Genomic DNA, 12,207 nt, shown 5'->3' on the forward strand with positions numbered 1-12,207 from the left:
ATTTCATGGGAAATTTCAGAAAGAATTCCAGAGATGTATTTACTGGAGAAACTCTTAGAGGAATTCCCAGTAAAAATACTGAAAGAGTGCCCAAAAATATTTCTTGAAAAAATATCAAAGGAATTCAAGGAAGAATTCAACAAGGAACTGTAACGAGTTTACCCCGAACTTTCATTAATAAAAAACTCTGGCGGTTTTTCAGGAAATTTCTCTGATTTTTTTTTCAGAATATTCTCCTGAACAAATAAAAATAATTTACGGTGGCTATTCTGAGAAATATCCATTTAACTCCAGAACAATTTCAGTTTCTTGTCGACATTCGTAAGAATTTTCTATGGAAACTAAAGAAAATTTTCTGAGAAAATGAAACTAATTTCCTGTGAAAATTTTCGTAAAAATGTGAACATGGGTAAACATGGGAAATCCGAAGAGACATCCCTCAACTTCCAAATACAAATGATACTCCGGATTTGTATTTGAATGACAGAAAGACAGACAAATTTAGACAAATTTCTTGTGGAAGTAAACATGAATTCTGTGTAGGAGTTCAGATGATTTTCCTGCAAAAAATTGTGGAAATAAAGATAAATTTCTCGTAAGTTTTGGGGGAATTATTTTACTGCCCATACTGAAATTATTATAAATTTCCAAGATAATTGGAAAATAATTTCCAATTTCAATTCTCTTGAAATTTTATGAGAAATTCCTCGGACTATTAATGGGAAATTCTCTTTATTTTACACGATTTTTTGGGCCCAAAATGAAATGTTGCAAAGCCCAAAACTTGCCTTAATATGTCTTAAAAAAATAATATTATTTTTACTTATTTAGACTTTCACCAGAATTACCAAGAAAAATTTAAGCGAATGCTGCTATCGGAAATTTTTAACCAGCACATAACTAAAATGTGTTGCAAATGTCAACCTTATCAACCGACTAGTGTACACCCAGGTTTTTTTATACACGGTTTGGTTTTGGTCGTTTAAGACCTTCAGCGTCAATGAAGCAATGAGTTAACCCCAAGAAAAAATTCACAAAAAATCAAAGAAAATTCAGGGGGTATTTACAAAGCAGTGAAAGTTCAGGTTAACCGAGAAATTAATGAATTCCAACCGTGTAAAAAAAAATCTGGGTGTAAATGTGTTTTTACGTATGAAATTTCAAGAAACATTAGTCTATTATGTATAACTTTTGAAATATTTAAATGATCTGCATATAGAAGTCACAAAATTTATAAGTTAGTCATCAAATTATATTTTCTATTCGCTGGCTTATTGATTGTCTTCAAGTATCTTTAAATAAGAAGGTAAGTCTTCAAATATTTTGAAAAGTCTTCAAAATGTCTTCATGAAATAAATGTCTTCACAGAGATTCAAATGTCTTCAAATCGAAGACATGTCTTCAAATCTGGCATCCCTGGACAAGATGACAAGCAAACGGTTTCTTCTGTCAGATTTTCTGACTGCTACAAGGGATGTTCATGGAATCTAACGTCCTCGATTAAATATAAAAATAAATAAAGGCACACACATCACATACTTTTGATGTTCCTTTTGCCTTATTCGAAGTCGACTTTATGTAATGAATCAATAACTTTTTTGCAAGAAAGCGGGTGTTTTTTTACAGCAGATGGAGAAGTGATAAGAAAGAAGAAAAAAATGCAGGGAGTAAGTAGCGGGGTTACCGAAAAATGAATCCAACAACTTAGGAAAAATGTATGCTTGATTCTAGTATCAACTTGTGTGTTTTAAAATGGGACTTTTTTTTTAATTTGTTGATTGTGGATTCTAAATCTTTGAGCAAAGTTTGTGTGCCATGATATTATCTTCAAGGCATTGTCACAACTTGGGAATCTGGTCCAATATGTTTCAATTAAGTTACTAATTCATATACCAACGGCCCGAACGATTTAAAACCTTTTTCTATATAACTTTCCAAACAGTTGAATTTTTCATTACATTTAAAAATGATTTTTAACATGACCCATTTTGCATCGATGTCTTAATATTGAAATTGCTGAGTAGCACCAGCCATTGTTATGACCGGGTGATTTTCTGATTTTTGAACTGTCACGTTTAAGTTTAATTATTCTCCAAATGAGACAGCCCCAAATAAACTCGTGCTTAGTTTTATAGGAGTGTAACTGTATTGATCGATTTCTCTTCGTCTTTTCTTTTTATTATTGTACCGAATTGCGCTAGCTTGTCGATGATTTAATGGTTTGGTATGATAAAGGATAATTGTATCTTGCACCAGAATCAATATTCACGGTTGTAGCTTTTGAAACAATTGAGTTATTAACAAAATATAAAATCGATTAAGAGAAATCGATCAATACAGTTACGCCCCTATGAAACTAAGCGCGAGAACTGAATTTTAAACCACAAAAAAATACAAGGAATGAACACCCCTCATAGACCTGTGCAGGAGTTCATCAAATTCACTCACCCGATGGATTTTGACATTTGAGCGGGTCGTCTTCTCGAACAAAAGTTCATTTTGCGTTCATTATGCGACCCGCTCAAACGTCATAATTTCTTGGGGGAGTTCATTTTGCGTTAGTCTATTATTGTAGTCGAATAAAATAGCTGTTCACATCTCTTTTCTCTCAAGAAATTTGAAATATTTCATCCGCTGGACGAAAATGTTGGTAAACAAATTCGTGATATTCGTATTTATAATAAATCAAAATTAAAGTTATTAAATTTTGGTGAAAATCGTTTCGCAAAGCGTCCAGTTGTTCGCAATATAAAATGCAAAACAAAGTGCTTACCCTCAGAACACAAACGCCCTTGTTTGGTCAGTTAGTAATCGGCCCACCCGGGTCCGGTAAAACAACGTACTGTGCAAAAATGAAACAGTTCTTGGAGAAACTGGAGCGCAAGGTAACGGTCGTGAATCTTGATCCGGCCAACGATAACATGGAGTATGAGAGCACAATCGACATCATGCACCTGATAACGGTTCAGGACGTGATGGAGCAGTTTAATCTCGGACCGAATGGAGCGCTGATCTACTGTATGGAATTCCTGGAGGCTAACTTTGGCTGGCTGTTGGAGCAGTTGAAGGCCTGCCCGGATAAATACTTCATATTCGATTGCCCCGGTCAGGTGGAACTTTACACCCATCACAATTCGATGAAGAACATTTTCGAACAGCTGGAAAAGCTCGGCTATCATCTGTGCACGGTCCACCTGGTGGAGTCCCATCACTGTTCGGAACCGCACAAATTCATATCCACTTTGCTGCTGTCCCTGCATACGATGCTGCAGATGGGGTTGCCGCACGTTAACGTCCTCACCAAGGCTGATCTACTGAAAGAGTACGAATCGAAGCTGGCATTCAATTTGGAATACTACACCGACGTTCTGGATCTGAACTACCTGTTGGAATGCGTGGATAGCACCATGGGTCCCAGGAACAAATACAAGAAACTAAACGCCGCCATCGTTTCGATGGTAGAGGACTACAGTCTGGTTTCGTTCTGCCTGCTGGATTGTAACAAGGACGACAGTTTGCTGCGGCTGAAGAATGCCATTGACAAAGCAAATGGATATGTATTCGGCGCCGGGGAGGAGAAGAATGTCAACACTCTGTTGGCCTGTGCAGTAGGAGCGGAAACACAGACAGACCGGATGGAACGAGATATTAATCCGTATGTTAGTTAGGATTTGTGTAATAAATAGGAAATAGTGGCCTTCATGGTAAAGAGTCGATTGGAAAGAAACATCCTTATTACATCTTAAAAATAACACGATGCAAACATATGAAGAAACGGACAGGACACTTTCGGTAAGTTTTTTTTTATAATTATGAATTATATACCTATTTCATTTAAACCAAACATGGAAAGACGCAACCAAACAGAGGCCTTTGCCGTTTGTGTGGCAGTGAAACAAACATTCAATTGCTTTGAAACCATCGAAGTAGGCCTAATGCGAACCACAACCCACGACTGTGTTACATAAAATTTTCAAATTTTCAACAAATGTTCTATAATAACAAACTTCAAATGATCTAAAACCTATTGTAAAATTTGGTAAGTTCTAAAAATCTCGGAAAGTGGTCGAGTACCCTCAAAAGTTACTGGTGAGATCGTTCCGTTTCGTGGCCGACGTGGCGTTCCCTAAAAGTGAAGGCCCTCTTATTTGCAAATTGTCCAAAACCTGGTGACTAACGCAAAAACCCCACGCGATCGTGGAAGTGACTGGTCCATAGGGCGTGGTTGAAGATCCACGAGGCAGTGTCAAAAATCACTATAACAATCGCAAGTGAAGATTCCCTCCTATACATCTCCCGTAGTGCAAAACTGTTAAATTGTGAATTTTCGTGATCTCTCTTTGTCGGAATACCTTCCCGTCCAAGGAAGTAACACGAGAACGCGTCGAGTTCGATAGATAGTGCGGAGTGACACGGTTACTTCGGCAGGCGGCGGAAAGCAGAAGCCCTTCTCCCGACGTCGAAATTTCCACTCGGCTAGGGAAGCTAGATTGCCGCTGGGATGAGTCCAAAAGGTGAGTCGCATGTTCTATATTCCTACGTAAACTAAACTCTAATTTACAACTGGGAGTCACATCATTAGCAATCAAAGCAATCGGGCAATGTGTCGACAATCAGTGGCATAAGGCGTTCCAGGTGGCTCCCGCTTGCCAACAGTCAGAATGCACTCCACATTTGGCGATCCTGCTGGATTTTGTTGGTCCTTTTGATAGGCGTCAAAAATTCGCCCAATGAAAGAATGAAATGTTCATTCATTTCATTTATTTAGTTTACATCTAAACAGATAACACTGAATCAACAATTTAAAGCCACAATACACGGTTCAAGGCCGCATCTCTCCATCCTCGAATGCGCCCCACGCTCGCCAAGTCGTTTTGCACCTGGTCTGCCCACCTTGCTCGCTGTGCTCCACACCGTCTCGTTCCTGCCGGATCGGCTTCATCTACCTTGTGGATACTGGGTGCGCCGTAGAGCTGGACGAGCTCGTGGTTCATTCTTCGCCGCCGTATTTTTGCATGTTGTCGATTTGTGTTTCTGTCTGCAGTGATCACCAGGTGTATCGATACGGAAGGCTGTGTTGGAATTTGATGCTGCGAATGGCCATATTCTTAGAGGCGGCGAAATCAATTAGTCATAGGTCGTTTTCGTTCGTCAGCCGGGGGCCGCTAGACTTTCCAAAAGTTGGTCTAAACTCCTTCTCCTCTGGCCAGCTTGCCAGTCATGTTAAGCCAGAGCTAAAAATTTCAACAACTTTATGAAAGCCATACCCAAAAATCAACATTTTTCGTAGATACAAGTCCTATGGAATCTACATCCAGATATTTTTTGGATTGAATTTATCGGTTGCAGCTGCACATTCATTTTAGTATAGCCCGGAAGTGGATTCACATTAACTTCAACATCAACATCAACCACAGGCAGAGATGCATCTGAACACGAGAACGCGTGTTCATGTTCAAAAAGTTCTGAACACTGCACACTGTTCAAGAGCACTGACCTAGCTTAGCAACTTGTATCCTAGGAAAACGAACTCAAGCGACCGGCATGCTACTCATTTTTCGGCTAGTAATGGAACACGTGGGCATCTAAAGGATAGTAATCAAGCATGCTCGTATGTTTTTGCATAGTTCCAAATCTAAGGAATCTTAGTTACCATGATCGTTTTGCTTGCGTACCAACCCAGTGCACACTGAACTGTGTTCAGAGTTCAAAACTTAGAACACCAAGGCGCGCTCTTGGCTCATGTTCTGTTCAGGATGCATCTCTGACCACAGGCCCTCTTAACCGCATTTATGGCGTAGTTTACTATTGTCCGGCTCCCTCAAAACACTTGTAGCATCAGTCCACGACCGGTTACTGAGTATAACAACCATCACACTAGAGTTTCCATTTCCCTGCCATTTCCGTTGTCCCGGGATTCGGGATGAACTTGTTCGTATATCCCGGGAAATCCCGGGATCCCGGGATTTTTCGATGTTTCCTTAGAAAACTTATTTTTTGATTTAAAAACGATTTTATTCAATGTTCAGGGGTGAAGTTCATTTTTTAGAAAGCTCTAAAACAATAGTTGATGCAGCGACCTGCATTAATGCATTCTAGCACCGAGAAAAAATATTCTCAATGAATTGGTGAACTAACCTCGTCCCTATTCAGTATCATTTGGTTAGGCTGAGGAATTTTGTCCTCACTGTTGGTCATAAAATACTCGTTTAACTGGGAGCTTTGCATCTTCAAAATAGAAGTTTTGTTAATCATACTAAATTAAATAGTTAAGACATTAAAAATATTCTCAAATTATTTACTATGGACATCAGTCGACAATTGTCTTTCGCGCGTGACAGACGTTTCCCGAACAGTTGACGTAAATAATCAACAAAATTTCGTGTACCTAGTGACGAAAATAAAGTGTCATTCAGCGTAATATGTCGCACAGGAAGAACACCATTGTCGTGGATTTCAGTGTCCTCCCGAGACGCCCTCCTTTGGCTCAGGTAAAGCAGTTTCTTGAGGAATCTCTCAAGCTTAACATGGCTGATGTGAAAAGCATCCAACTGCACAACCTCAATGACTGTGTGTTTGTTGAGATGAACAGCGCAGGCGTTGCCGCACGACTACAAAAAGAACATCACCTCAAACACTCATTTCACCGTCTCGGCGTATTCTATCATATTCCGGTATACGTAGATGGTCCCACCACTACATTGAGGATTCATGATCTTCCTCCGAGAATGCCGAATGAAACCATATCGGACTGCCTAAAGCAATATGGTAAAGTTATCTCCGTACAGAACGAGACATGGAAGAACTTTTTTCCGGGAGTAGCAAATGGTGTAAGAGTGGTGCGAATGATGCTAGAAAAAGCAATACCATCTCGTATCCTTATCGATGACGAGCCCACGCTTGTAACTGGACAAAAACAAAACCAATCCCAAACGAGTCCTCCAGCAGCGACGGTTTCAACCAGAGCTTTAAATATTCATCTTCATGAAGCAACTTCGGTCCGAATTTTGACAAACATCGCATGAATATTCAAAACATAGAATGACATTGTCAGACGATTACTCCACCAAATCATTCATTCGACTGTCACTGAGTGTGCTTACTATGTGTAGAAAAAAACATAATTGGCATTGTTTATGTTGATATTTAACGTTGAAAGTGCCTCGTGGATGAAAATCGGATTCAGTTCTATGTGATGTATTACGTTACTCATTTGAAACGGGTTCAGATCTCGGATAATTTTTAAATTTGATAAATGTGCATAAATATTCAATGACTAATATTTCAATCGAATATTGACAGTCCAGAGCCGACTATGAATGTGTCTGGAAGTGAGCTAACAAGTGAAGAAAGGTGGGCTTCACCAAAAAATTTCGATTATTTTACACTCTGGTTTCAACATCATCCAACAAACAACACAATAGCGACCCTCCGCCGATGCGAGCCGATGCACGAAGAGGACGAAGGGAAAAACAGCAACGAAATTGACGGTGATGGTGACGAACAAACTGATAACTGCATAGAATACGGTACTGGAGCCAGCGCGAAGAGACGATTGTCTACTGCATCTGCAACAACAAGCGATAATCAAGAGGACAATATTCCCAAAAGATCGTGCGGTGATGTTATTGCTGATGCTGGCGATAGTGGAGAAAAATGTCATTCGGACTGGAGAGTATACAACACACGATCCAAGAAAAAATAATTAATTTTATTCAGAATGTATTGTATTGTATTGTTGTGAAATATTATCTCATGAGTTGAGCCAGCCGCGGGCTGAAAATCTCAAAAATAAAAAAAAAGATTTACTATGGAAAACTAAGGCTATGTAAGAAATTTAATGATTGGTAAATTCGGTGACCTTCTCGAATTCCAATTAAATCCACGATTTAAACGCGATTCTGAATATTTGAAGGTGATGCAATACTTGAAATAGGTTTTGTAAAACCAACTTGAGGATATTTGTACTTTTAACTGTAGTATACGTTACAGTTAACTCGATAATTATCGATAAATCAACGAGTACTCGATAACGATAACATTTAATCAACGCTCACTTTATCTTCAACGAAACATCATCGTACAACCATTATCGAAGTTGGCGTTAAATTAACGACGATAATTTATCGATTAACAACCCTGAAACAGATTATGGTCCGGGAAGATTTCGGATCTTAAACATAGTGTCGATGGATTATCTACAGAAACGTAATCGCGCATAAGTCTCGTGGCTTCGTGGGATCATGCATTGGCTGCGAAAGTCACGGGTGCGCCGTACAGAATTTAGTGGGAGGTTCGAACTTTCAGTAGCTTGCTAATTGGTCAGTAGGAGTCCAAGCGGAGCTTTGGTCAGGAGCTGGACAGCAGCAAAAAAAAAATAGGCATAGCATCGGGGTCGGACCACTTATACTTGCGCATGTGCTGGAAAGTTTGTTGTACGAACGTCGATTGGAAGGACATGAATTGGATCAAGAATTGTTTTGGAGGCATGAAGCTCAGGAAGACTGACTCAATGTTGGGCGGCGCGAGGAGATTAGCAAGGCGAATATCAGCTAGTGTACACAACTTCGCTGTAGACGGGAGATGGGTAGGAAGCAGGCGTCAAAAATATGTAGCTGATCTTGTAGTATCTTGAAGTTACTTGTCGTTTAATTAATAGAGAGCTGTAGCTGCTGGCAAAAGTATCAGTCAGCAGCCCTCCATTAAGTGGTATAGGGGAATCTAATATTTTTTGTGAAGGTGTTCTATTAACTATCCCCGATATTTTCATGTCTGTTCCTCTCTTACTAATTTAATAATAAGATGATATCGATTGTGCATCACAAATAACCTTGGCTCCGTATATATGCCTGAGCCTACCAAATAAACGAACTTGGAATAAAAATCATGTCTGATGGGAGGTATAAAATATGATATGAGTTTATCATCTAAGTTGGGTTTCGCGTTCAAAACAAATAACTGTTGTAAGAAGAAAAATTTACACTGTTTTCGAATCGGAAATGAAATAGTTTTTTATGCCCCGAGTATCCCGGGATTTTCTGGATTTCAAAAATAATATCCCGGGAATCGGGAAATCCCGAATTTTCTTAAATCCCGGGATGTCCCGGGATAGAAACTCTACATCACACCTTAAGCTTCCCAGCTTCTTCTTTTTCTTCTTCTTCTTCTTCTTATTGGCATTACATCCCCACACTGGGACAGAGCCGCCTCGCAGCTTAGTGTTCTTCAAGCACTTCCACAGTTGTTAACTGCGAGGTTTCTAAGCCAGGTTACCATTTTTGCATTCGTATATCATAAGGCTAACACGATGATACTTTTATGTCCAGGGAAGTCGAGATAATTTCCAATCCGAAAATTGCCTAGAACGGCACCGGGAATCGAACCCAGCCACCCTCAGCATGGTCTTGCTTTGTAGCCGCCTGTCTTACCTCACGGCTAAGGAGGGCCCCTAAGCTTCCCAGCTTTCAACACCGTATTGGCCTCCGTTACCGATAGCATAAACGTCGTTTCCTGCATTCTGAATGGTCTCACATGAAGACGAATTGAGGACGATACTTCCTTTATACCACACTGCGATCTAACAGCGGTGACAAGGTCCAACCGTAACCTCGCCAGCTGTTTACACTGGAGAATCACTTCTATGCGCAGGGCTCTTATCTCCACTCCGTCCCATATGATCTGTTTTGCTCCTCATACACGACGCCATTGGATTTAGCTCCCTTTTTGAACACCAGTATCATTTCTCCGGCCCTGGCGCGTTCAATACTGGGAACGTCATCTCTCAACGACGAAAGTGCACTGCACTACGCATCGTCTTGAGGCCGTCCGTGTACTTGTCCTTATTCGTATTGAACAACATAGCCTTCTCTTTGTCCCACACCTTTGAAATTTTGAAAAATTCTTCGTCCTCAATTTTCTCCTGTCCTGTCTCCAGTATTGCAGGGACCACCAGGGACTTCCGAATCTCGTATGCCGTCGTTGTGTTGGATGTGGATCACCCTAGTCTCTGCCTTTTTTGATTAGCAAGTTTGGGCGTTTGTGCTGTTCTACCGTTCTGTTTGTTAAAGCTGCGAGCCCCAGTATTGCCATTGAAGATTAGTCTCCTTCTGGCCTCCAGCTGGACATGCCTGTCATTCGAAGGCCGCCTTGTTCTCTTGGAGCGTGCTTGTCCCATTTTAGCGTCCCCGTGGAAGGCGAAGGCATCAAGCTTGCCACATGTGGTCTGGACACTACCCCGGACAACCTAGTTCGGAGGATGTGTAAAGATGAGGTTGGCTGGAACGCCGTTTTATCGGCTATCGCCCAAATCGTCTCGGAGCTACACAGAAGGTGGCGCGTGGACTCAATGATGGCTATATCGAAATTAATTTATTGGCTTTTTTCGGTGATAATTATACTACTTAAAGCGAAAGGGAGTAGATGAAAGTAATGAAGATACAGATTCGATTGACACCTCAAGCGAGCGGCAAGTGTGAAATGAATAGAAACTGAAGATTAGCAGAGAGCCATATGAGAGAACAAGCATTGTTGAAATCGTTGTTATTCTGCCTAACGTCCACCCAGGAACGGCTTGGATAGTGACGTGGTGATCACTGTACCAAGACAGGCAAAATAACAGCGATTTCAACCTGCTAAAGTGCTGTTCGGCAAGCGTAAACAGTTCTATTGATTCGTGGCATATTTTCAGAGATTCATACAAGAGCGCGCTAAATCTCTTCACGTATAACTCTCGCAAGCTCATACTTCGCCCAAATTGAATCTTATTCGAACTGTATTTCATCAATTTTTCGCCAATTGGATTCTATAATTAGGAAAGCTTTGATCACCGCGTGACTTTATCGAGCTTTCAACAATGCTTGTTCTCTCATATGGCCCTCTGCTAATCTTCAGTTTCTATTCATTTCACACTTGCCGCTCGCTTGCGGTGTCAATCGAATCTGTATCTTCATTACTTTCATCTACTCCCTTTCGCTTTGAGTAGTATAATTATCACCGAAAAAAGCCAATAAATTAATTTCGATAAAGTCACGCGGTGATCAAAGCTTTCCTAATCAATGATGGCTAGCTCAGGCGCAAATAAGAGGTGGTCCAAGGGATCGGAGTCGGCTTCATGGGTCATACCGGTGGTCATGCTCTGTGGTCGAACTCGATCCTTTTATCGAACAAGTGGCCTCGCGAAGAGCAACATGGTATCGTCGCTTTCGCGGCGTCGGTCAACCGGGCGGGTTCCGAACCCGAGGACGGAAAGGGGTCCTCGTCAAGGCTGGGACAGGCGTAGGCACCGCGTCGGCAAGTCCCTCTGTGTGTTGGCGAATAGACCCTATCGCAGAGAGGTCAATTTGGGGTGCACGCGGCATCATCATTCTTGATACCAGTCGTGCAGAGGGAAGCAGGCGCGAAGTCGACCCTTTCCACCTTCCGAGGACATAGGGCGTGGTAAGGCCACCTGGAAAGCCGGCAATGCGCTGGCACGATACCATGGTGTTCTTCTAAAAAAGCGAGTCACGATGTTCGGTGCTGCAAGGACACGCAGCTAACCTCGAGGGTGCGTTGTGCACTGGCGCCCCCTTTGAAGCATTACTTTCAGGTTGTACCGAAGGGACTATGGGCTTAGCGGCAATGGAAACGGTTTAGCGGGTCGGGGATGTAGTCCTGCCTCCCTCGTTTGCTGTTGGAGGTAGTCCCTAACCCCGCACTTCCTGGACAACCCAGGATGTCTGTTGAGCAGATTCCCCCTCCAAAGGGGTCCCACTCCACACAATCGTCATTGTTGTTGGGTACCCCTTACCGCAGCTTTATTTCTTCTTCTTCTTCTTTTTATTGGCATTACATCCCCACACTGGGACAGAGCCGCCTCGCAGCTTAGTATTCATTAAGCACTTCCACAGTTATTAACTGAGAGGTTTCTAAGCCAAGTTTTTTTTTACCATTTTTGCATTAGTATATCATGAGGCTAACACGATGATGCTTTTATGTCCAGGGAAGTCGAGACAATTTCCAATCCGAAAATTGCCAGCCACCCTCAGCATGGTTTTGCTTTGAAGCCGCGCGTCTTACCGCACGGCTAAGGAGGGCCCGAGGGTAGCTTTATTTATTTATGGTTATTCATTCAAGCAAATAGGAAGGCCATGCGAGAGTTGACTTATCCGCTCAGTGCCGGGTCGGCGCTATCAGGAAGACTCTTCTGAGCCTACTCCCACCTAGGCT

The 12,207-nt window shown here is 41.6% G+C and overlaps 1 protein-coding gene across 1 annotated transcript; it reads left to right on the plus strand.

Moving 5' to 3' along the window:
- Nucleotides 1-2,617: 2,617 nt before the first annotated feature.
- Nucleotides 2,618-3,699, plus strand: LOC134226566 (GPN-loop GTPase 2). Its single transcript, XM_062707416.1, has one exon. The coding sequence runs from the start codon at nt 2,754-2,756 to the stop codon at nt 3,666-3,668; it is 915 nt and encodes a 304-aa protein (XP_062563400.1). The 5' UTR covers nt 2,618-2,753; the 3' UTR covers nt 3,669-3,699.
- The last annotated feature ends 8,508 nt before the right edge of the window (nt 3,700-12,207 follow it).

Source organism: Armigeres subalbatus, chromosome 3 (genome assembly GCF_024139115.2).
Source record: "Armigeres subalbatus isolate Guangzhou_Male chromosome 3, GZ_Asu_2, whole genome shotgun sequence".
In the NCBI taxonomy this organism is placed as follows: domain Eukaryota; kingdom Metazoa; phylum Arthropoda; class Insecta; order Diptera; family Culicidae; genus Armigeres; species Armigeres subalbatus.